The sequence below is a fragment of the Ascidia mentula genome, chromosome 8 (assembly GCF_947561715.1).
Source record: "Ascidia mentula chromosome 8, kaAscMent1.1, whole genome shotgun sequence".
NCBI classification, from domain to species: Eukaryota; Metazoa; Chordata; class Ascidiacea; order Phlebobranchia; family Ascidiidae; genus Ascidia; species Ascidia mentula.
Window position 1 is genome coordinate 16326796 of NC_138573.1, and position 20887 is coordinate 16347682.

Consider the following 20887-nt stretch of genomic DNA (forward strand, 5'->3'; position numbering starts at 1 on the left):
TAATAGGCAAAGTAAACAAGTTAAATCGTTGTGCGCATGCCATCCGTCACTTATCGCGAAGTTATACAAACTCATGACAGGACTTGAATCGACGCTGTTTGCGCTGTGTTGGGTGAAATACAAGGGCTATTGTTTCGATTGCCATTCGTGCAAATAATTTGTCTATGAGACAAGCAAGTATTGTCATGTCCCATGCGTTGGAAAACAGCATTAAATCTCTCGTTCATCGGGTCGCTGCCAAATTCAAACCGTCTAGAAATTTACAAAAACAAGTTTGCGACAAAACAAGTTTGCGCGATATTTGAACAGGTGTTGAATAAAAGCACATTTATCCGAACAATAGAACTGCAAATTTAGCGGCATTCCGGGAATAAATTGACAATACTAAACCACCAAAGTCAATCAAAACCCAATCTTGTGCAAACGATCTCTCTTAAACCACACCGATATGAATTCTGGCGTTACGTGGAAAGACGATATCGATTTTTTTGAGAGTTGACGTTTGCCAAGAGGGCGTCGACCCCACTTGGATTGTTTGTGTAGCTGCACAGACAGCACTGGGGTTGCGCCTCCAAACACAATTACAAAAACACTTGGGGCGGAGTAGCAAATCGCTGGCGTTAAAGGTAACCGCCGGAATGCAAAATGAGCTGGAAAAGTGGCTGAAAAGGGTTTGAAATTGGGCAAGGCGGTTTCCAGCCATAGGAAATATACATTTGTCCGGATCACTTGTAGTTTTATATTACGCAATGAAAGGACATGCCATTTTCTTTGCAGAAACAGGAGTTTTAACAAATATAGCTTATAACCGGGAAAAGAATGCATGTGTTAGTTCATACCTTTTTTTGTAGTTTATGCAATGTGGCTAATTATTTAACGCGACACGCGATGTTGACGTGACAACTTTGCCGCTATACGTTAAGCCAAGCATTAAGTTACACCACGACCTTAATGTTCAACAAAGCACCCCTTGTAACGCCTTTAATCGCCTTGTTATAAACGTACATGTACGACCATAAATACACGTCAGGGAATGTGTTGTGAAGACGGTTTATATTTGTGAGGTGATAAACCGGCCTAATTGCATGATCCCTAATTGGTCAAAGGCCAGAAGGAAAACAGCTGTGGTTTAAAAAGGCAAACGCTGTATAATTTGTTTTGTCTTGTTTCAGACTTTTCAACGGTTGGTAGACTTGTTTGCGTTTATATTAGCTTGAAATGACTACTGTAGTGTCACAAATGACCAGCACATTCCCCACACCGATGGAAAACCGAAACTACGATCAGAACCTTTCGGATTTGGACAAGTTAAAGGAATTATCGGAGAAGTTAAGGCTCACCACTAGAAGGCCGTCTGTGGTACAATGGAAACAGGTACGATAAATCAAAATGTCTGCGCGGTTTTAAGCATTGGCAAACATAAAGTAAAACAACAGTCATCTCGGTAAAGAAAACACGGTTTAAATTCGTTTGCTGACAAATCCTTCCACATCAATACTCAAAACCGTTTTAATGCAATTTGATACGTTTTATTGGAAAGAGTCGCCATGTTTAGCATTGACCACAAGCCACTAAACGCTATTTCCTGTCAAAGGCAATTACGAAAACCTAATAAAACATCACCCATTTACATCGCTGTTTCAACACAACAACAAATGACACGCGAACAACAGACAATTTATTCACGTGTTTACCTGACGCAACGCTTGACAGTCATATTACGTTGACAGATAATCGAGTACCGGAAGTCACGTGGCCAGTACGTCACCAAAGCGCAGAGACAGAATTTGGGCCAGGTCTCGGAAAACGAATGGAGAAAGCAAGCAGAAATGAAGCCGGCGGAAACGGAAGCTGCAAAAGTGTTGGATACGAAAAAGGTGGGTGGAACGAAAGGGCAGTAATCTTTTACGGCAAAACAATCGTCTTGATATTTAGGCATAGGCGAAAAGAAAGTTTAAAAATATAGACGATTTAAACGAAAATTTATGTGTTGAGAAACAATTACACCTACTTTGTGTTTATACTATCTCGAAAGTTTTACTAAGTATCACTGTCTAATAAAGTCACATCCTAGTAAAACGGACCAAATCTATTTCGATATTAATGTATTAAGATGACGTCAAGTGACCTACATCGGACTCTCTTCATGGACAACCAAGCCACGCCCACCAAAGTGACGTCACAAGGTCCGTTGTCGACCACGCCCACCCCTACGAGACGGATCAGGCGGATTGGTCGCGTTATACCCGAGCTGAGTGAAGACGCAGAACGTAAAGGGACTTCAGCCGAATCTGTGACGTCAGAACCAAAGGTTGCGCCGTCTGGCAATGGCAAGAACGTCAAATCTGATAATACGATGGCCAGATACAGAAGGGTTTCACAGATGCTAGAGAAACTGCGTACAGACCTGGTGGGTTTCTGACAAACAACTTACTAACCACGTACATCGCGAATTAACACGGCAAACTTCAGTTTAAGAACAACAAAAATTCCAATGAGTAAACACAAAAACTGCTAAATAGTGTATACGTATTTTGTTGTGGGACTGTGGTTTGGTACAAGTCTCCCGAAAGAAGTATTTAAGCGATAAAAATGTTTTTTTTTAATTTCTCAAAATTCCCTCTTCCACAAGCATGGCATATTGCAACTTGCTCATTTGACTGAGCAAAATTTATGCCCCACAAAAGGCTAAACATGTTGTTAAATGTTTACTTCCCTTTTCCAATATCGCCTATGATTTAATTTTCATTCTAATTGCAGATGATCATGCGAATCGAGGACAACAAAATCGCTCGAAAACTACTCGACGTCCGAAGCGACCTCAGCCTCGTGAGGGCGCAACGGAGCTGGCAAGAACATGCCGACATGATCGATGACGTCACGTACGAGTTGGAGGAAGAAGAAGAAATGACGGGACTTATTAAAGGTGTGTGGACCAATGGGCGGCAAATACAGACCCAAACACGCTTCTCGGCATTAGGCCGCTGCAGCTTACATATCGAGCTTCCATTGGTTGCCATTTCCACAGTAAGGAAACTGCCACCAGATCAAACAGCCCAATATCGACAAACAAGGAAAACGACGCACAAATTGCATCAAAGCGCGTATTGCAGATATTCTTAAAAAAGTTAAACAAGATTTGTCACACGAAAACCATTGACCACGAATACCTTGCGGCATGACGTCAATCACGCAATAAAATAATCTCACAGAGTTTAAACATACTTTATTCTATACAGCATGCGACCTTCCCGACCAACGACCGGGATCATTACTGTCAGCATTCTCGCCACTCCGACACATCGGACTCAGTCGAATGAACCTCAACCGACGCCGCTTCTCGATCAGATAGAAATCACAATTGTGCAATGGCGCCACCGAGCGTCTATTTTGCACTTTTAACCGGATTTCGTGCTTGCTGCGACAGTGCGTCGCGCCGGATTGGAGTGGAAGCCATGCTCAATTTTTACTTTTTGAGCTTTGTTTGTGTGAACAACTGTTTTTATTCACCGACAAACCGAAGATATTTCACAAAAAAACTTCTGTTGTAAAAAAAACTTTTTTTCGTGTAATTTCTATCGTTGATTTTGTTTCTGTTTTTAAGTTTCATTTTATAATAAATAAACTTCCTAAGCACATGCGGCTATACGTTCAAGGTAACGTTAAACGAACATTCTGCTTAGCAGGACCCTTGAGAGAAAAAATACCGGTGAGAGGGTCTTTTCGGTGGAACCCCGCCTTTACGATAGAAATTCCTTAGTTTTAAAACAATGGTGCTCGTGGGCCCCAATTGCTATTCACGCACCCCCTGGACGTGCGGTGGCCCAGGTACACTGTAACGACGGCACCCCCTCTCCCGAGGCCATTCTGCTTGGTGAAATAAAAGTTAGACAACATTTAGCCAGAAAACAACCAACAACGTATGGACCAGACTCATAGGAAAGCAAAAATGTTCAATAATACCGATTCTAAAATGGCCTTAATACAACGGAAAACTGTCTAGAGTTTGAAGTGTATTTCTTGACTTGAACACCGTGTTACCACCATCACCATGAAGGCTAATAGTTAGCACTTTTTGGCACCAAGTTGTGTAACATTTACAAGCGAATGTGTTACTAACAGAAGTTTTGATGGCATAGTAGGGGTATATAAATGATTGCATGCAACAATGAAGATATATGTATTGCACTTGGAAGAGTAAGATCGGTTATGCATTTTTAGTCACAAAATTATATGAGTGTAACAGGGTCTCTGGTCAATTTAGAAAGAAAGGAACAAAGGGAAATTAAATACTACGTGAAGACTGCTGGAATAATTTCAGTGACCAAACACTGGCATAGATTGGAGTTTGTAAAATTGAAGTCAACTATGGAATGACTACAACACTGCTAGTTCTACAGAACCACACCATTATGAGGAAATTTCCATTACTTTTCCTTGACTAAATTGTGTTTGAAATCATGGCTGGTTGAATCTTTCAGAGCTTCAGCATACAAATTGTGCCTTGCAGTCATCTGAAAAACAATATGTTGTTTCAGTCACAAAAACATTACACCAACAATTAAAAAAAAATTACTTGTTAGTTTTAAACATTCCCCTTTTTCACACCGGACTTTGCAAACTCACTTGAAACTAACTTTCCTTCACATAGCAATAAACTCATGGTAGTGTGTACAATACACAGAATCTATTTTCTCTTTAGTAAATAACATGCTACCACATCGATTTTTAAATATTGTTAATAAATCAGCTGGCTTCAATTTGAAACTTCTGATAGTTCCACAATATTGACTTAATACCAAAATAGGAAATTGGTGTCGCTGATAGAATGCAATGCCAAACAGAGGGCTAGATTCTGAAAAAAACTAAGGAAAGAGTCCTACCACAGGAATATTTTATTGCAACTTTATACTCACTTACATTTCAAAACTGTATTCATTCTCTTTTCGATTGGTACCCAATATATCAACTTTACTGCAAAGTACCACTTGGTAAAAATGCTTTACCAGATCAGTTTACTGAAAAGACCATGCCACAAGCTGTAATGATGAGCACTGACCTGGCAGGTCGAAACTGTGTGCACCATCTGCAGCAACTTATTAATTTTTAGTTCTGGAGTAACATAACCATAGTTTGCCACCTCTCATTTACAAAACACAGCGGCTTTATCCATTCTCCTTATAAAGCAGTCCTTGGATATTACCATGATTAACTAACTGTTGATATCTATCTACATTGCTTTTTATTCAACACACTGCTTTCAATGACTTAGTGAAACAAGATCATGCAACCTACCAAAATCAGATGATATGAAATCTTACCCTAAATCCCCACTTGTCTGATATTTGCTGACACATGTTGAGATCCACAGAAGTAACCAACAACCCATCCCTGGTTCTGCACAATCCTGGAGTCCTTGTTCCATCAGGAGCAGCTACATAACTTGAACCTAATGCACATCGCTCATTACATTTAACACATTTTGTGGCAGTGTTTAGTTGACCTGAACAATTGTTTTTGGTAACAACCAAGACAATTATTCAAATGTCAAAGACAATGACTGTTAATGTCATATGTATTTTTGATTCAATGTTTTATTAGATTATGATAGAAGAGCAAAAAAAGGCAAGTTAATATCCAATACTTTAGAATTATGCCATGCAATACCATAAAAATGACCAAAATCTTTGTGTGCAGGCTTTCCATCTGCAGATGTGAATTCATTGGGAAAAGTTTCCTTGTTTGAGAAAATGTATTCATGAGAAAATGTGTCAACCTATAATTAACCTACACAAATATTGTACTTACAGTTCCCACTCTGTTTATTGCACATGTAAAGTAGTGATTAGCAATAGCTGCACATCTGGCTTCAATCCGCCACATTGGTTCTGATAAAGATCCAACTGTAGCAGAAGGATTGAACACAATTTCAGCACCATTTACACCATACATAAGCCTGAAAAAGACACAAACTACTGTTCAATAATTTTACACAAAACCTTACTGCCAAGATTAAACACTTGCCAATTTAAGGGGTGATGGCGGCCAAAGCAAATGTTTATGGCAATTCGACCAAATGCAGTTTGAAAAACCCTGTGGCCAGTGTCACCTTCCATGTAATACGTCGACTATAAAACAATCAGAGTTTAACACCAATAAATTAGCATTTTATTAATGGTCTAAAAAAAATTATATATATACCTCATTAAAATCTCCCACTCTTGGAATGTGATTTTTACGTGTTTTACCCAAAACACTGCCGTTGTTGGATATAACCACTGCGGTGTTCCACAAAACACCACCATGTATGGAGTCTCTTTCAAGAATAGGTGAAATAATGACCATGTTGTACTTCCGTGCCAACTGCAGGCAATGCACATTATGTTCTGTTCCACTTTCTAAGAAGAAAAATTAGTCACCTCTTGGCACAATTTAGTAGTGGGTCCATCTTCAGCTGACTCTGCGAAATCCGTCCAGGGGCTTTTTTCTCGTGTGCAAAATGCAAATGGCATGGCTGCAAGACAAAATTTCCCTCTTGTAAGTGCTCAGCAATAAGTATTACTTGTGTGCAAATAAGTAGTATGTCAAAACTAAAATAAACGAAGTCGAACAGGTACTCACTCCATGCTTCCTGGAAACAGAGAACATTCACTCCACATAGGTTGGCAGCTTCAGCAATATCTGCAATCCGCTTGTGCAATTTTACCACCTGAACACAGAAAATAAGGTGCTTTACGATTATTTAGAAAATAGCTTTGACAAAAACAATATACTGTTTCTAGTCAAAATGAAGAAATCTTTACAATTTTGGACAAAAACAATTATTCTGCACATAAACTGAAGCATAAAAACAACTGACCGACCTATAAGCAGCAACAAAGCCAAAATGGTTATGAACATTATCTTTGTTTACCTGTTCCAACACTGGAGCATCTGTTGAGGCCACAATCTGATTTTGTATGAGGCCAATGACTACATTTCTGGGTGTCTTCTGTGAGTCAATACTTGGAATTTGGTAACCTTGCAGTTCAAAGTTTTTGTCATCAGATATTGCTTTTGCCTTGTCAGGGATTGTCAAATGCCTTCACACAAATTTTAAAGATCTGGATTAATATAACACAAGAATCAGCCTGTTTTGTGTATAGTGGCAATAAAGAATATTTGTATTATTCCAAAAACCTTTAAGTGACAGTGCCACGGAAATTATCATTAAAAATTATTTCTGCAATCAAATTGTTAAATTCGGAGGAAATAAAGACATACAATTTGATACAAACTGTTTTCGTCACGTTTGAAATCTGCTTACCGACAAGCTTTTCCGTATAGCACGCGATTTACCTCGGCCAATTCATTCTCAGGAATGTACTTCTTTAAAGTTTCTTCAACGCTTGAAAACTCCATTTTATCAATTTAAAAATCCATGCAATGGCAAAAAAAATAATAATTTTATCAACGCGCCAAAACCACTGATTTCTATTGAAACAGAATGTTCCACATGTTCTATAGAGATCAATGGCAAAAGCCAACACCAGTTTGTAAAATATATCCAATTACAGTTAGCAGTTAGTACGAACAAACCACATGATCTTAACTATCAATTTTTTTGTGAGCAATAGTTGTAATCAAAGCAGCAACAACTTAGTAAACAATATTACACTTTTGGGTAGACTATATTTATTACCCAAGGATATTCATATACATTGCGCTTGCAACAGGAACATAAATTTGTAAAACAAGGAGTCTCAGAACTGCCGCAAACTTTCCATTTTCTGCTGTCCGATCAATGTAAACAGCAAGTAAGACAAAGACATTTAATAAAATGTTGGTAGTCTTGGTATAAAAAATAATCCGACGTAAACGGACAAGCTATAATATTTACATATTGATCGTAACGAAGAATTGCAGACCCTGAAAATAACGTTTACAGGTCAGCATATAACAAAAAAAATTAGAAAACTGGAACCACAGTCACTAAGAAGTTTTTGGCATAACGGCGCTAGATTCGTTTGTCACAATAACTGTCATGTTTCGCTTGTAGGTCGAGGAGGAACGATTACGACATAGGCTTTCAACTAACGGAAAGGCGAATTTGGTTTATGTTGACTGAATTTACAACAAACTAGTTTTAAGTGTAGCAAGGACAACTGTAATTTCCATGCAGTGAGCTCCCCAGGGGTTGCCTTAATTATCGCCATTTTACTCAAAGGTGTCGGCATGGACAGTTTCAGTAAAACGCGGAAAATTTATTTCCTGCCTGCGCCTGTTTGCCAAGAGTAATTATTTGCAGTTACAACAAAGATCTACAGCTGCGTGCATTCGGAATGCAGACACAGGAAAACAATACCGTGCGTCGGTTACATGTAGCGCCAGAGTTAGCTATTGTTTTGAGCATATCAACGCCTGTAGAAAAAAATCGATAGCTTGTGTTTCAGGAAAAGGCAAATATTTAGATCAAAAAGCATAATGATCGAATTTGACCGAATTTTGGATCGCATCGGCCATTTGGGTCGATACCAGGTGTTTCTGTGTTTTTTGGTGTACTGGCAAGGCATACCGGCAGGCCTACACAGCATTGCCTCGGTATTTTATTCACCGCCAATTAAATACAGGTATTGAATGTTTTGTGTGTCTTATAGTGTGGTTGGTAACCGTAAAGTAAGCTACACTACTAAGCAAACTTTACCGCTTTCCAGTTTTCCAATTTTTGAGCAAATTTTCAGGCCATTATTGTACTGCACGTCTCCACTGTACATTTGACCGCGTGTTGATTTTATGTTCAAATTTTTACAGATGCAAGGCTTTGCCTCTGGATAATTCAACCTTGTACCCCAATCTAACCGAGGCCGAAATCGTCAATTATACAGTCCCGAACGAAGATACTTGCAGAAGGTAAAGCAAATTGTGTGTATTATGTGTGGAAGATTTAGCATTTTAGCATCTAACTATGTCTTTTCTGTTTATTTTATTTATAGAACTGAACATGCTTTAATAAAAAGCAAAACTTGTATTCTAAAACTAGAAGCGTGGACACAAAGTTGTTCTAGTAACATGTAAAATTGAATGTTTGGAAGATATTTTTTTGCTTTTCCATCAAAACATAACAACCTGCACTATAGCTGGGTTATAAGTTAGGGTTAAAGGTTGCAAAGTGGGCATTAAATCGTATTTGGAAAACCTTTTCTGGGATTAGAAACGTTGATTTTTGAAAGGTTTAACATTTTGCTTCTAATCAGGTATGGATACAATCTATCAACATGTGATCCGCCGTCAACATCTTGTGTTAACATGTCGGCTCCCCCAATCCAATGCGATCAAGGGTATGTGTACGACGTGAGCCCCTTTACTTCCACGGTCGATGAGGAGGTAAATACCTTGTATTTGACAAACAGGAAACGCACACATTCAAAATCTTTGCCACTAGAGTTAAACGAACGCTAAATAAAAGAGTCGTCTTCTACGTAACTTGCTATATGTTGGGCCTATTTTACTACTTATAGAGGGGTGTTGTAGTCTAATTCGTTTTTACTAATACCCTAAAAGATAGATAAGGTCTGATAGCCGAGCAAAGCTAACACCCTGCGCACTGATGTATCTGTTTGCGGAACACACATCGTTATCTTGAGACCCCTTAAAACTTGCCAAGAATGACAAGTGGGAGCTTGTACTATACAGCGAGAAATTAAAATGTAAACGTTGATAAATTTGAGTGCTCTTCCTTCACTATCGTCTGCTATTTCGTTATTTTACGTAAGAAGAGGGTCCATGTGTTTGAAATCTTTTTATGCTCCATTGAACATTTGTCGTTGTACGCAAAAAATGACCAACGACCGTCAACGCAAATATTACGCTACGTCATTAGGCTCTGTGCATGTTTACAAAACACAGCAGCATGTTTGATAAGTTAGATAGCATGGATATGCATCACTTAGGGCAATAGAAGGTGGACTAGTGCCTACTGTTGTATGCTCTGGACTTTGCCCAACACTTCCACTAAGTTGATTCACGGAAAATACATTGCAACCACTAACTGGTTGTCGCCTGATGCGTGTACTTTATACCGCATGATTGATGTTACGACCGACGCCAACTTAATAGTTGTTTGGATTCCGGGCCGACACAAAGCGATAAGATAGTTCAGTTACTGCTGACAGGCCTTTTAATGCCGCCAACAATACCGCCTTTTAATGCCGCCCAAACCGCATTGTTTGCGAGTGCATTGTTCCAGTGTTTAAGCCTAACACTAACTTTTTTGCAATTCTGTTTCGATTAAATAGCAGCGTTTTTTTTTAATTATAAACATAGTAGGATATACATTTTCTGCCACTATGACATTTTGCAACCTGTGGAGAGTATCTAGACCCGACGTGAAACACACAAATAGCTCAAATAAATAAAGAAAAAAAACAAGACTGCGCAAGAAATGTTTGATCCTTGTGCTTGCCGACCACAAATTAACTTTACAATAGAGTAACAATCACCTTTAAATTTATAATATTATAAGCCTGTTTTGCAACTAAACCGAAATGTTGTATGTATCCTCGCAAAGCTTGTTTTTAAAAACGTGACAGATAACAATACTAATCAAAATGAAGTGAAATAATGGTTAAATTATCAACAACGCATAGGTCTCAAAAAGATAATTACAAAAAATTAACCAACAGAATCCACATTGAATTCCTTTTATCAACGCGAAAAACCAGTTGTGCGCTTTCTCCAATATTACGCGAATATTTCCCTTGCAGTGGAACCTGGTGTGTGACAGAAAGATCCTCAGCACTGTAGCCACCTCGTTGTTTTTCGCTGGGATGTGGACTGGAGCTGTTGTATTCGGCTACTTGGCTGATCTGTACGACAATTTTTAACTATTTTTTTGGAAAGCGAAGCTTTTACTTTTGCTCAATTGTATAAAAGATAAATTTATTTTCATAATTTTTTTAAATTTATTTTTAAAGCTACTGCTGGTCATTTTACCTTTTCAAATTGTCACACCAACAAAGTAAATTCGTGCGCAATATTTATACAATCGGTAAAACACTTCTATTTTAGGATAGGACGAAGGTACACGATTTTAATAGCTTCGGTTGGGACTCTCATCTCCGGGGTGTCGACCGCATTCACTCCGTGGTTCGAACTTTTCGTTGTCCTTCGCTTCTTTTCGGCTGTTTTCTCACACGCCGCGTTCCTCTTTATGTTCGTGTATGGTAAGCATAAGTTTTGCAATTGAAAGGCAGATACACACCTCAGGGCCATCCAAAAAATTCAGATGCTTTGCGTAATAACATATACATTCGACCCCTTTTATTGAAAACTTACATCATAAAGTTGTGTAGGTGTCCGGTATTTTTGGATGGCCCTAAGGTGTGTATGTGCCTTGTACTTCTAATGCAGTGTTTCCCAACCGGTGGTACGCGTAGGATTAAGCGGTACGCGACGGCATTCCAGGTGGTACGCGAGCATCTTTCCATAATTTGCGGATAAAGCTCGAATTTGATCTCATAATGTTTGATACGAAATTACATTTAGCTGCAAGTGATACGCAATTACACAAAGGTTGGGAACCACTGTTCTAATGGTTAACCGGTCATTAGCTGCAACAGCAAACCCCTTTGAACAGTATTTACAAAGCCCCCTGCTTGCATACGGGTATTTGTAATTCCTGCATGTGTGTTTGATTAAGCCATTTACTGTTTGCAATGATAACGTTGGTTTCGAAATCGCACCGCTGCCATTTCTCTTATCTATTATTTTCCAAGCGTCACCTTTAGCCAATATTTGGAGTTAAACATGTGAAGAAAGCAAAGCCAGTCGGTGCAAATGCGAACCGGCAAATATACTGCTATTTTTTCTGCCAGGCATACTAATTAATCAGAATTGCTCTTCTGGCACGTTTCGTCTGCCAACCGGCGAGACTCCTCAGGGTTATGTCAACAATAATGCATCAGCAAGTTTGATCGCATTATTCTGCTGCACATTCGTGTTTGTCCAAGGTTAGGTTGAATAAAGCAAGATTAACGGAGTTTTTTGCCTTCACAGTTGTAGAGATCACTGGAAACAAGCGGACGCTGACCGGGGTTCACACGCACACTGCTTTCTGCGTCGGGTACATGCTGAATTCCCTCTTCTCATATTTCTTGCGAGATTGGAGAGATTTTTATTTCTACTTCTCCCTCACCCCGATCCCATACTTCTTCTTTCATTTCCTTGTAAGTATGGAACTTTCTAGATGTTTTTACGTACATCTTAGCGTACGTGCGACAGCGCAACGGACGGATAGGCACAGAGAAAAATATTTGTCGATGTCGCAAGAACTTTTCCCGATCACATGGGATTGTAGGTGGCGCCAAGTCTTCGCGGTATAAATTTCTCGAAGTTTTCTACAAAAAGCAATGATTTCTGTATGCGTCCTTTTGATAATCATGTCCCATGACTCACATGGGCCAGGCGGGCGGTGTGTGATGCCTATACATCCCGGACCAGGAGCCACGATAGGATATAGTGCATTCGGTGCTTCCAACCAAGGCCCGCAACAGTCTTGGCTGTTTGTGAATATAAAGGGAATATTGTTGCTTTGAGGTTGAAAGGGATTCCAATCGCTATAGGCCCTCTAAATTCAGGTGGGTCAAAAGCCCCAGACGAAAAGGTTTCGGACCAGCACATTTATGTCCCGGTCCTGGATCCAGTAACACGGATCATAAATGCAATGATAAAGACGCTGTGTAGTTTGCGTGTTTACTAAAAATGCTTGTGAGACTTGGAATAGTCCGTGCTTTTGGCCAAATGGAAAAAAAGTTTTTTTAGTTTGCCTCGTGATAAAGGTTATCAAACCGCCACAAATGGTTGGGCGTTGAATTTCTTTTTGACTTATCTGTTATTACTAAAGTTAACATTGTCATCATTTCTCATAAGATACCCGAATCACCTCGTTGGCATTTTTCAAACGGCCGCGATGAGGAAGGCAAAAAATTGGCGTACCAGTTTGCAAAACACAACAAAGAAGAAATAACGGAAACTGATTGGAAGGAGGCCGAAGTTGCCATGGTAATGTAAATTATTCGTGCTATACCTCAAGTTAGCAGAAACTCATATAATACAACTCCATAGTAAACCCAAGTTTATTGTTGCAACCAAAACTCTGGTTGCAAGCACTCGAGACGCTAGAAATGCCATTAAACTTGTATGGTAGTGTTTGTACGTACTTATACAGACTTTTGCGTTAATTTAATTTCTTCGTTTCTGTTTTTCACTTGTGACAGTTGCATAAACTGTTGATGCCTTGTTAGGCGAAATGTATTTTGCTAAATTCAGTTTCAACTGAGCTGTCTACACAATCGTTATCTCGAACTTATAGAAAAACAAAATGGTAATGTTTGCAATATATATATATATATGTATTCATTTAACATGAGATCTTTTGAACGTGAGGCAACGGTCATCACTTTGTTAAAAATTTGTCACAATCGTTAAAAATGCACTTTTGCTAAACAATCTACACTCATGTCCCAAAATTCAGTTCTGCATATGTTTGATACTTTTCCCGATACTGTTGGCTTATCTTCTGTTTTATCTTCTGTTTATTCGATTGTTGCCAATGCAGATTCAAATTTATTTCGTTACTCACAGACAGACGAGTCTCTTTTAACCAAAAAGTACAGCTCCGCCGATCTATTCAAAACAAGACTTATGCGACTGATTACTTTCAACTGCATGTACAGCTGGTAATTACTGTTAAAATTACTTGAACTATACGCAGGTACCTTAGCTTTGGCTTTTCTCTTCAAAGTTATCAACTCCACTTATTTTGCACCTAAACGCAGGTAAATTCGTATTTCAGGAGATTGTAATTGTGATTGTCTGCTTTAGGCCGCTGCCTACTTCTTACGTTTCTTCGTTAACCCGTCATAAACATCACAATCACATAAAAACTCCGGTTTTCAAAAAAAATAACTCATGTAAAAAATCCCAAGTCGTTATTTCAACAATTCTCCCATATATATTTCAACTGTGGTTATAGGTGTCATCAGTATCGCTACAAAAAAAACCAGAAAAACGTATAAGACTACGTTGTTGGACAAACGACTTACAACTTAGGATTATTCACAGAAGTTGTTTAAAAAAATTTTACAAGTCTTTCTTGGCCATTTAGTTAAAAGGAGATTCCAATCACAAAAACTTTCATTCGTTTTTACAAAACGCAGGTTAGTGACCGCTATGGTGTACTACGGTTTGTCATTGAATGCTGGATCACTGGCAGGAGATATTTTTCTCAACAACTTCTTGAATGGAGTCATGGAGATCGTGGGTTACGTGTTCACTCAGCTGACCATGGACAGGTATTAAAATATTTGTGATTCAACCCGTTGAATTTTGCGTATTTCTAATCACATATATCTGTGTATTATATATCCACAAAATTGCTATATCTAAACGAAAAACCTTATTTGTTGTTGGAAAACAGACTCGGAAGAAAAACACTTCTAACCTTGATGATGTTCGTGCAAGGCTTCTCCTGCCTCATCAGTACAGTCTTAAACGAGTTATCGAATGGAAACGAGGGTAGGTTTCAAAGAGTGCACTCAAAACAACACTAAAATAAACTATTATGCATGGACAAATTGTTTGGTAAACAGATTTACATGACATGCGTTGTGAAAATATCTGGTCAACACTACCAGCAGCTATTAGTACAAGCTATAATGTTGTAATTATCTTCAAGGACAACGTTAGTTACACATTTCCCTTTGTATGACCGATTCTATTCCAAATAAACTAGTATTTTTTTTAAACTGACCATAAAGAATTTTTAAATGTTTATCTTCTCTCTAGCTATGGTGACAGCAGGAGTAGTTTTCGCTTTCATCGGTAAAATTGGTGTTGCTGGGTCCTTTGCAATCGTGTACAACTTCACAGCAGAGCTCTACCCGACTGTTCTTAGGTCAGTAATCACGTTAGTTATCTGATCCCACTATTTAATTTTTTTATTTTTGGAAACCATTCGAGTAGTCTTTTCCAAGCAATGACGACACTACTGAAGATTTAATTACCTGCTGCATGAACTAATAATACAGATATGAGTTATTCAATGCTATATTAACAACATGTTTCTTGATACATGCGGTTACACTTCGTAGTAATCGTTGATGAAAGGCATGAACATATAAAACTCGGCGAAACATCCTAAGATCTTAAGACACTGAACTTTAAAATTTTGTTGCCAGAGGCAACGCTGTCGGGGTCGGTTCGATGGCAGCAAGAGTGGGAAGCATCTCTTCCCCCTACATCATCCTCCTCCAGGACTACGTGTCCTGGCTGCCGTTCGTTATCTTCGGAGTGATGTCGATCGTGGCAGGAGGACTTGGATTTCTCTACCCAGAAACCATGGACAAAACCATGCCTCAAACCATTCCAGAGGCAGAACTCTTCTACGAAGAGTATTACAACAGGTATGTTGGTCTTGGTTACAAACACAACAGTAACCCGGCCTAATTATTTGATTGTAACTTTTGCGAAATTGGTGTCATCGCAATTTGTTCATTGAAAAGGGATAAACTGATATTCACCACCCTCAATGCCAATCCACACATTTCTTCACATTCAAAAAGAAGAAAGTGGAAATTCTACTAGTTTTGAAGTTAAATTATAAAGACAGATGACTTAGGATTATTCATCACCATTTTGTGCTTATCCGTTACTGGGTCTCTGTCAGCCATAGAGAATATACAGGTGATTCCAAGAAATCAAACTCTCATTAGTTTTGAAGTTATGGGAAGATTTGAGCCATGCGTGTTTTGCTTGCAAATATATCGGACATTCGCAAACGCCCAATAATATCCGCTGTACAAACTTGTAGAAAAACTCCAAGCATGGACCTGAAAGGAGAGGTGAACAAAGCCATGGAGAAGTCACCGGATGGATCGTCTGATTCTGTCACCAAATTCTAGTCATTTAGCATGTGTAGTAGCCCATAGTTATGCATGATACGTCATATTTAGTGATATATGCGTGCTAATTTATCTTGGCACTTGATCAAATCATCTAGCAAACGTACGGTGGTTAGCATGTTTTTTTCTCGGGCAAAATAAATCCAACGGGAAAAGTTTATTTCTTGATTGCTTTGCTAGTCAAAGTTTGAATTGAGTTTCCGTCTCAATTGCTTGGCAACAAATCAATAGTTAAGGTGATCAGTATTTTCGTTTTATCGTTTTATGTTAGTTTCATCACGCACAGGAAAGTCACTTCTAATTATACGAAAATTCTACCACACACAGTTTTTAAAATAAGAAACAGTTTTTTTAAATACACAAAGTAAGACGTAAGTAGTTTTCGGCACATATCCCACGATGACGATCGTTTTGCTGTGGTGACTCTTGTCACTCCTTCATATTGAGTATTAAAGCCCCATTTGCTTGTGATAAAAACGGTTGCAGGCCAGTGACAAAATTATACACGGTTATGAATTCATACAAGGTTGCACGGAAGCTTGAGTCTTCTGTTCCAAGGTTCATCAAATATTTAGGTGTTTTATAACCCGTGTTATCATCAGAGAGAAGGTTTTCCATTCGTGATATCGGACAATTAAAATATCGCGGTAAAAATAAAGTTGGAAACAATATGTAAAGTGAAAATGCACAAACAAACCTTTATCATATATGTGCAAAAAAAGCCATATTATTGCAAAGCTGCAGGCAGGGTGTGTACACGCACTGTTTCGACCTGTAAGGTCTCATTAGTGCAGCTGTTGAGTGGCACTGTGCTAGCTTTTGCACTAGCAGGCACACTACCGCAAAGGTACCACAAAGTGGAAATCTGACGGTTTTACTACGAATGTGTCAACACCAAAAAGACTCTGGTCATGATCACCCTCAAATCTGCACGTCAATAAGTAAGCTTGGGTATTTCAAAATTTCCAACAACATGACTTAGTTTTTATTTGACATAATTTACCACATTAAGCACTAAAGTTTGAAAAAAAACTGTTACTCGCTAAGACTTTATAATATTTGGCACTCCACTAAAATTTCTTGCTGACCGCCCACTGATCATACTTGAATGAGTTGCATGCCAATAGACACTTCTTCATCGCTGCTAGCTGGCTTCGCAGAGACGACTACATTTATTGTCCCTCCTACAAAGGAAAGCACTACTCCGCTCCACGATAACCAACCACTGTATCCATAGATCACGCCACGTACAAATGCTAAGAAAAAGGTGGTTCCAGCTATTGCAAAAAATCCTACAAGAACAAATAAATAAATTTAGAAACACAACTTAGGGTTTTATTAATCTTCAAGAAATTGATTAGAATTTTTAAATTCATGAGTTTGCTAATGAATTTAGTAGCAGTTATTTCGGTTATATTGTCTGTTTAAAATATAAATATATTTAAATATTTTAAGTAATATTTTATTGGAAATTTTAAGCAATGGTATTTGGTACTAAACAGAGTCTACGCTGTATCAGTACAACGGAAGTGGTTGTGAAATATAAACCTCTAACTTACCGCCTACTATGCAAAGTACTCCGGAAACACGTAGATGTTTTTTCTTGCCGATTGTACCCATGAATGCAAAGATTATTGCAAACCACTCAAAGCAGTCGGCTGTTACAAACATCGCAAAAATCCTAGCAATATTCGGCCAACATAGATCTAAGTAAAACAAAAACAAAATGATTTATGGAAAGTTGTCAAGGAAAATGGCACGTTCTACAGCTGCTTTATGCAACCAAATCCTTTTGACGAAGAAAGATTTTGAACAGGTACGTTACTTACAATAAACGCACAGGCTCTTCTGGCAAAAACAATTCAATTGGTCGACGTTTCGGTCTTTATGCAATCGACCATCATCAGGAAGAAGTGCATAAATAAAAACACAACAGCAAATTTTTGACTTCCCCCCTTTTTTACGCATTTACGCATTTATTCAGTCAATTGTGTAACCACCGAAACGTCGACAAAGCAAATAATTTTTGCCAGAAGAGCTTGTTCCTTTATTTAACATTATGCCTGGCAGCGACAGCAACAATATATACGTTACCTTGTCGTTTTCTTTTACATATCCCTTCATCGCAGTTGATGACAAATCCCCAACCATTTGAGGTCCACCCGGGGGTTAGGACTGCAATTGTTACAAAAATGCCAGCCAGTGTTGTGAGACTGACTCCAACAATTGTGATAATCCGTCGTTTCATTTGAGTACAATTCATGTTGCAAGTTGGTCTTTAATATAGGCCTGCATCCGTAATCGACCGAAGCTAAAAGTAAATTTCAGACAAAACAAACAATTTCGCCGAAAGAAATCATTGATCACACAGGACGCCAAAATTTAGCAAATAAACTAAAATGTTCAAGCAAAATCAAGATTAGCAACAATTTGACTAGCAAACATAACTTACTTGAAGCCTTGCAACGTATACATGCTCTTAGCTTTTCGACTTGGCAAGAAATATGTTAGACACGATTTTAGAATTTATTTTAGTTTCTGCCGTCGTGGTAAGAACATGAAATTTGACGCCACTCGGCGTCCTTGCCAACTTCCTGATAAACTTTTACGTTTACTGGATGCTCCAAGACATGAAACGTTGTTGTGCAGGAAAAGGTATACACGAAATATTCCCTCAAAAGAGTACAGAGTAAATTTACTTTTTTTGCGTTGTTCAGTTTCAACTCCAAGCAAACGTGATACCTTGTTGGACCGTTTTGTGCTTACAACTACAGGCATACCGTCTGAACTGAATATTTTCCTTACAACTTTGCTGCTGTTTCGAAGGACAAGGTTTTGGAGGACATTGTTTGCTATCTTGTAAAAAACAGTTTGCTCAAGTACGTGAACCATACATCCAAAAACGGGAAGTGACCAGGCCATGTTTTCGACGTGAAGAAGGCCAACTGCAAGACACAGCACATTTATTAATTGAATCAATATTACACAAAAATAAAAAATTATTGCTACAAATTATACAATCGTTTTTTATCACTATGGGACAATTAGAAGATCGCAGTAAATTTAAGCTGGAAGAAACAAAAACAGAAAATATGCGCTAAGACGCCGTCGTTGTCAACATTCTTAAGTGTTTATGGGACGAGAATCAGGTTACATGCAACTGTACAGTTGAAATGGAGGAAGACGATTTTATAGTTCATGCTTCTCTGAGCTGCGTGCAAAATTATTCGTCCATGCTGGCTTGCTTCCATGCAGCGAACATATTTATCATGCCCCCCACAATAGAAAGCACACATCCGAGCCAGGATAAAATGTAGCTGTATCCAAAGGTCATTTTTGGTGCAGGTACTGTGTACATAGTGGTCGATATCATAGCAGAAACTCCTACAGGATGTATAGAAAAGAAATCCACTTAATAACGTGTTGAAAACATACCTTTTTTATTTTGGCAATTGCAAATGGCAGTTGTCGTTAGGTGTCAGTTTCATTATTACGTCTCGTTGTTTTTGTTGTATTTGTGACTTCCCAACGAACAAGTTAATGCTGTATTTCAAAAACCTCAACCCAAATTTGTCATACAGTGTATAAACTTGATACAAGTCACATACATTCATTGCCTCGACATGCACTCATGTAAACAGTGAAGCATATTCCCTCTGTTCGATGCAGTCCGTGTGATAGTGGACATTATGGATTGCACAGCTGCGATACATAAATGCATAACTTACCACTCACTACAGAAAGCACTCCGGAAATACGCAGATATTTATTCTTGCCGTTGGTACCAATAAAAGAAAGGTATATTGCTGGCAACATCAGGACAGCGGCTATTGAATGTAAGGCAATAATTGCAGCACCATACGTAGTGAACAGACCTACAATTAAATTTAAAAATACATTTGTGAATTATCAATCGCTGTCAAAAAACAAATTATCGTAAACCAAACAAAACTTCATGCCTAACATGACCAAGTGCGCAGGAAAAAGCTAGTTTTATACTTTAGTGCAACCTAATACATTTAATCTTGCAAAATGTTGAACACGACCGTACCTACTGAAACACATTGCCAAGCTACGCAATGCATAAAAAGTCCCATCGTTTCAGCAGCATCAACACTTTTGTCTCTGTAGGTCTCAAAGGAACTGTCTCTGTAAATCCATCCAGGTGATAGCAATGCCGCCATTACAGCAAGGCCAGCCAGCGTTGTTGTAACGAGCCCAACAATTGAGAGCAGCTGTTTCATTGTGATTAACTGGATTATTTTTGGGTCCGCTAGATGCAAGCCTGTTATGTTTTTTTCATTCACACAGCCGGAATATTTAAAAAAGTGACTTGCCGTGCAATTGCTTGAACAGATAAAACCTGAATTGTGTAAGCTGCAGACAGATGGCCACTGTTTCGACCTAAAAGGTCTCATCAGTGCAGCTGCGGCTTACACAATTCATTTTATTGGCTCCACTTTGCTTAGATAAATCCTGGTTTGCGCAAATACCTATTGGTAAAGGGTCCTATCGAAATCAAAACTTAATTTAAACATATTTAATAGCCTGCAGCAGATGTATACGCGATACTAATTTGACTTGACCGTTGGTGCGTCTTCATTTAAAACTCTTAACACTCCGAGCGTCTATATATAGACGATTATGTGCCTACCATATAGAATCCGAGCGTCTATATCCAGTAACTGAAACCGCCATTGCGTCGCAATCTTAAGCCTTGGCCGCGCAAAAGTACATTTAGTTTAATGCACTAGGATGGAGAAACTGTTCCTTGCGTCAACAAAAGTCTACAATTATGTTTTGATGAATTTTGATCAAATATATATAACGCTAATTTTCAGAAATTTTGGGCGTGTTTGCACTGTTTTCAAACATTGGGTTGCAATGCGACCAGCAACGCAACGTTATAATCAAATTATAATTAATTGTGCGGCCTTGCACCCTTGATA

The 20887-nt window shown here is 38.6% G+C and overlaps 5 protein-coding genes across 5 annotated transcripts; 2 read left to right on the plus strand and 3 right to left on the minus strand.

Annotated features, from left to right (window-relative positions):
* Positions 1-1176: 1176 nt before the first annotated feature.
* On the plus strand, positions 1177-3586 carry LOC145911751 (uncharacterized). The gene is made up of 5 exons (XM_082999179.1): positions 1177-1374; positions 1731-1877; positions 2114-2410; positions 2761-2926; positions 3240-3586. Exons 1-5 carry the CDS (start codon positions 1219-1221, stop codon positions 3350-3352), a joined length of 879 nt encoding a protein of 292 aa, XP_082855305.1. The 5' UTR covers positions 1177-1218; the 3' UTR covers positions 3353-3586.
* A 420-nt stretch (positions 3587-4006) lies between these two features.
* Positions 4007-7458, minus strand: LOC145910623 (beta-ureidopropionase-like). Its single transcript, XM_082997812.1, has 10 exons — positions 7307-7458; positions 6914-7082; positions 6622-6709; positions 6420-6514; positions 6202-6363; positions 6025-6128; positions 5809-5956; positions 5668-5737; positions 5322-5449; positions 4007-4514 (listed from the first exon to the last, which is right to left on the minus strand). The coding sequence occupies exons 1-10, from the start codon at positions 7399-7401 to the stop codon at positions 4428-4430; spliced, it is 1146 nt and encodes a 381-aa protein (XP_082853938.1). The 5' UTR covers positions 7402-7458; the 3' UTR covers positions 4007-4427.
* A 1005-nt stretch (positions 7459-8463) lies between these two features.
* Positions 8464-15938, plus strand: LOC145911551 (organic cation transporter protein-like). The gene is made up of 13 exons (XM_082998939.1): positions 8464-8609; positions 8791-8889; positions 9234-9363; positions 10743-10846; positions 11047-11201; positions 12034-12203; positions 12907-13038; positions 13621-13715; positions 14196-14330; positions 14456-14553; positions 14824-14932; positions 15216-15440; positions 15848-15938. Exons 1-13 carry the CDS (start codon positions 8464-8466, stop codon positions 15936-15938), a joined length of 1689 nt encoding a protein of 562 aa, XP_082855065.1.
* An 873-nt stretch (positions 15939-16811) lies between these two features.
* On the minus strand, positions 16812-18201 carry LOC145912095 (uncharacterized). Its single transcript, XM_082999517.1, has 3 exons — positions 18033-18201; positions 17498-17644; positions 16812-17230 (listed from the first exon to the last, which is right to left on the minus strand). The coding sequence occupies exons 1-3, from the start codon at positions 18199-18201 to the stop codon at positions 17037-17039; spliced, it is 510 nt and encodes a 169-aa protein (XP_082855643.1). The 3' UTR covers positions 16812-17036.
* Positions 18202-19120: 919 nt separating this feature from the next.
* Positions 19121-20182, minus strand: LOC145912096 (claudin-11-like). Its single transcript, XM_082999518.1, has 3 exons — positions 19990-20182; positions 19667-19813; positions 19121-19322 (listed from the first exon to the last, which is right to left on the minus strand). Exons 1-3 carry the CDS (start codon positions 20180-20182, stop codon positions 19162-19164), a joined length of 501 nt encoding a protein of 166 aa, XP_082855644.1. The 3' UTR covers positions 19121-19161.
* Positions 20183-20887: the final 705 nt, after the last annotated feature.

Bases quoted from the DNA above. Each gene is read 5' to 3' on its own strand.
- LOC145911751 (XM_082999179.1), top strand. From the start codon at position 1,219: ATGACTACTGTAGTGTCACAAATGACCAGCACATTCCCCACACCGATG. The intron at 2,411-2,760 runs GTGGGTTTCTGA...TTCTAATTGCAG, and splicing joins AGAAACTGCGTACAGACCTG to ATGATCATGCGAATCGAGGA. The intron at 2,927-3,239 runs GTGTGTGGACCA...TATTCTATACAG, and splicing joins AATGACGGGACTTATTAAAG to CATGCGACCTTCCCGACCAA.
- LOC145910623 (XM_082997812.1), bottom strand. From the start codon at position 7,401: ATGGAGTTTTCAAGCGTTGAAGAAACTTTAAAGAAGTACATTCCTGAG. The intron at 6,129-6,201 runs GTATATATATAA...ATTGTTTTATAG, and splicing joins GAGTGGGAGATTTTAATGAG to TCGACGTATTACATGGAAGG. The intron at 4,515-5,321 runs GTAAGATTTCAT...ATTGTTTTTCAG, and splicing joins CAGACAAGTGGGGATTTAGG to ATGACTGCAAGGCACAATTT.
- LOC145911551 (XM_082998939.1), top strand. From the start codon at position 8,464: ATGATCGAATTTGACCGAATTTTGGATCGCATCGGCCATTTGGGTCGA. The intron at 10,847-11,046 runs GTACGACAATTT...CTTCTATTTTAG, and splicing joins TTCGGCTACTTGGCTGATCT to GATAGGACGAAGGTACACGA. The intron at 11,202-12,033 runs GTAAGCATAAGT...TTGCCTTCACAG, and splicing joins CCTCTTTATGTTCGTGTATG to TTGTAGAGATCACTGGAAAC.
- LOC145912095 (XM_082999517.1), bottom strand. From the start codon at position 18,201: ATGAATTGTACTCAAATGAAACGACGGATTATCACAATTGTTGGAGTC. The intron at 17,645-18,032 runs GTAACGTATATA...TGTTTTACTTAG, and splicing joins ATGTAAAAGAAAACGACAAG to ATCTATGTTGGCCGAATATT. The intron at 17,231-17,497 runs GTAAGTTAGAGG...TTGTTCTTGTAG, and splicing joins AGTACTTTGCATAGTAGGCG to GATTTTTTGCAATAGCTGGA.
- LOC145912096 (XM_082999518.1), bottom strand. From the start codon at position 20,182: ATGAAACAGCTGCTCTCAATTGTTGGGCTCGTTACAACAACGCTGGCT. The intron at 19,814-19,989 runs GTACGGTCGTGT...ATTTAATTGTAG, and splicing joins TTGGCAATGTGTTTCAGTAG to GTCTGTTCACTACGTATGGT. The intron at 19,323-19,666 runs GTAAGTTATGCA...TACATCCTGTAG, and splicing joins AGTGCTTTCTGTAGTGAGTG to GAGTTTCTGCTATGATATCG.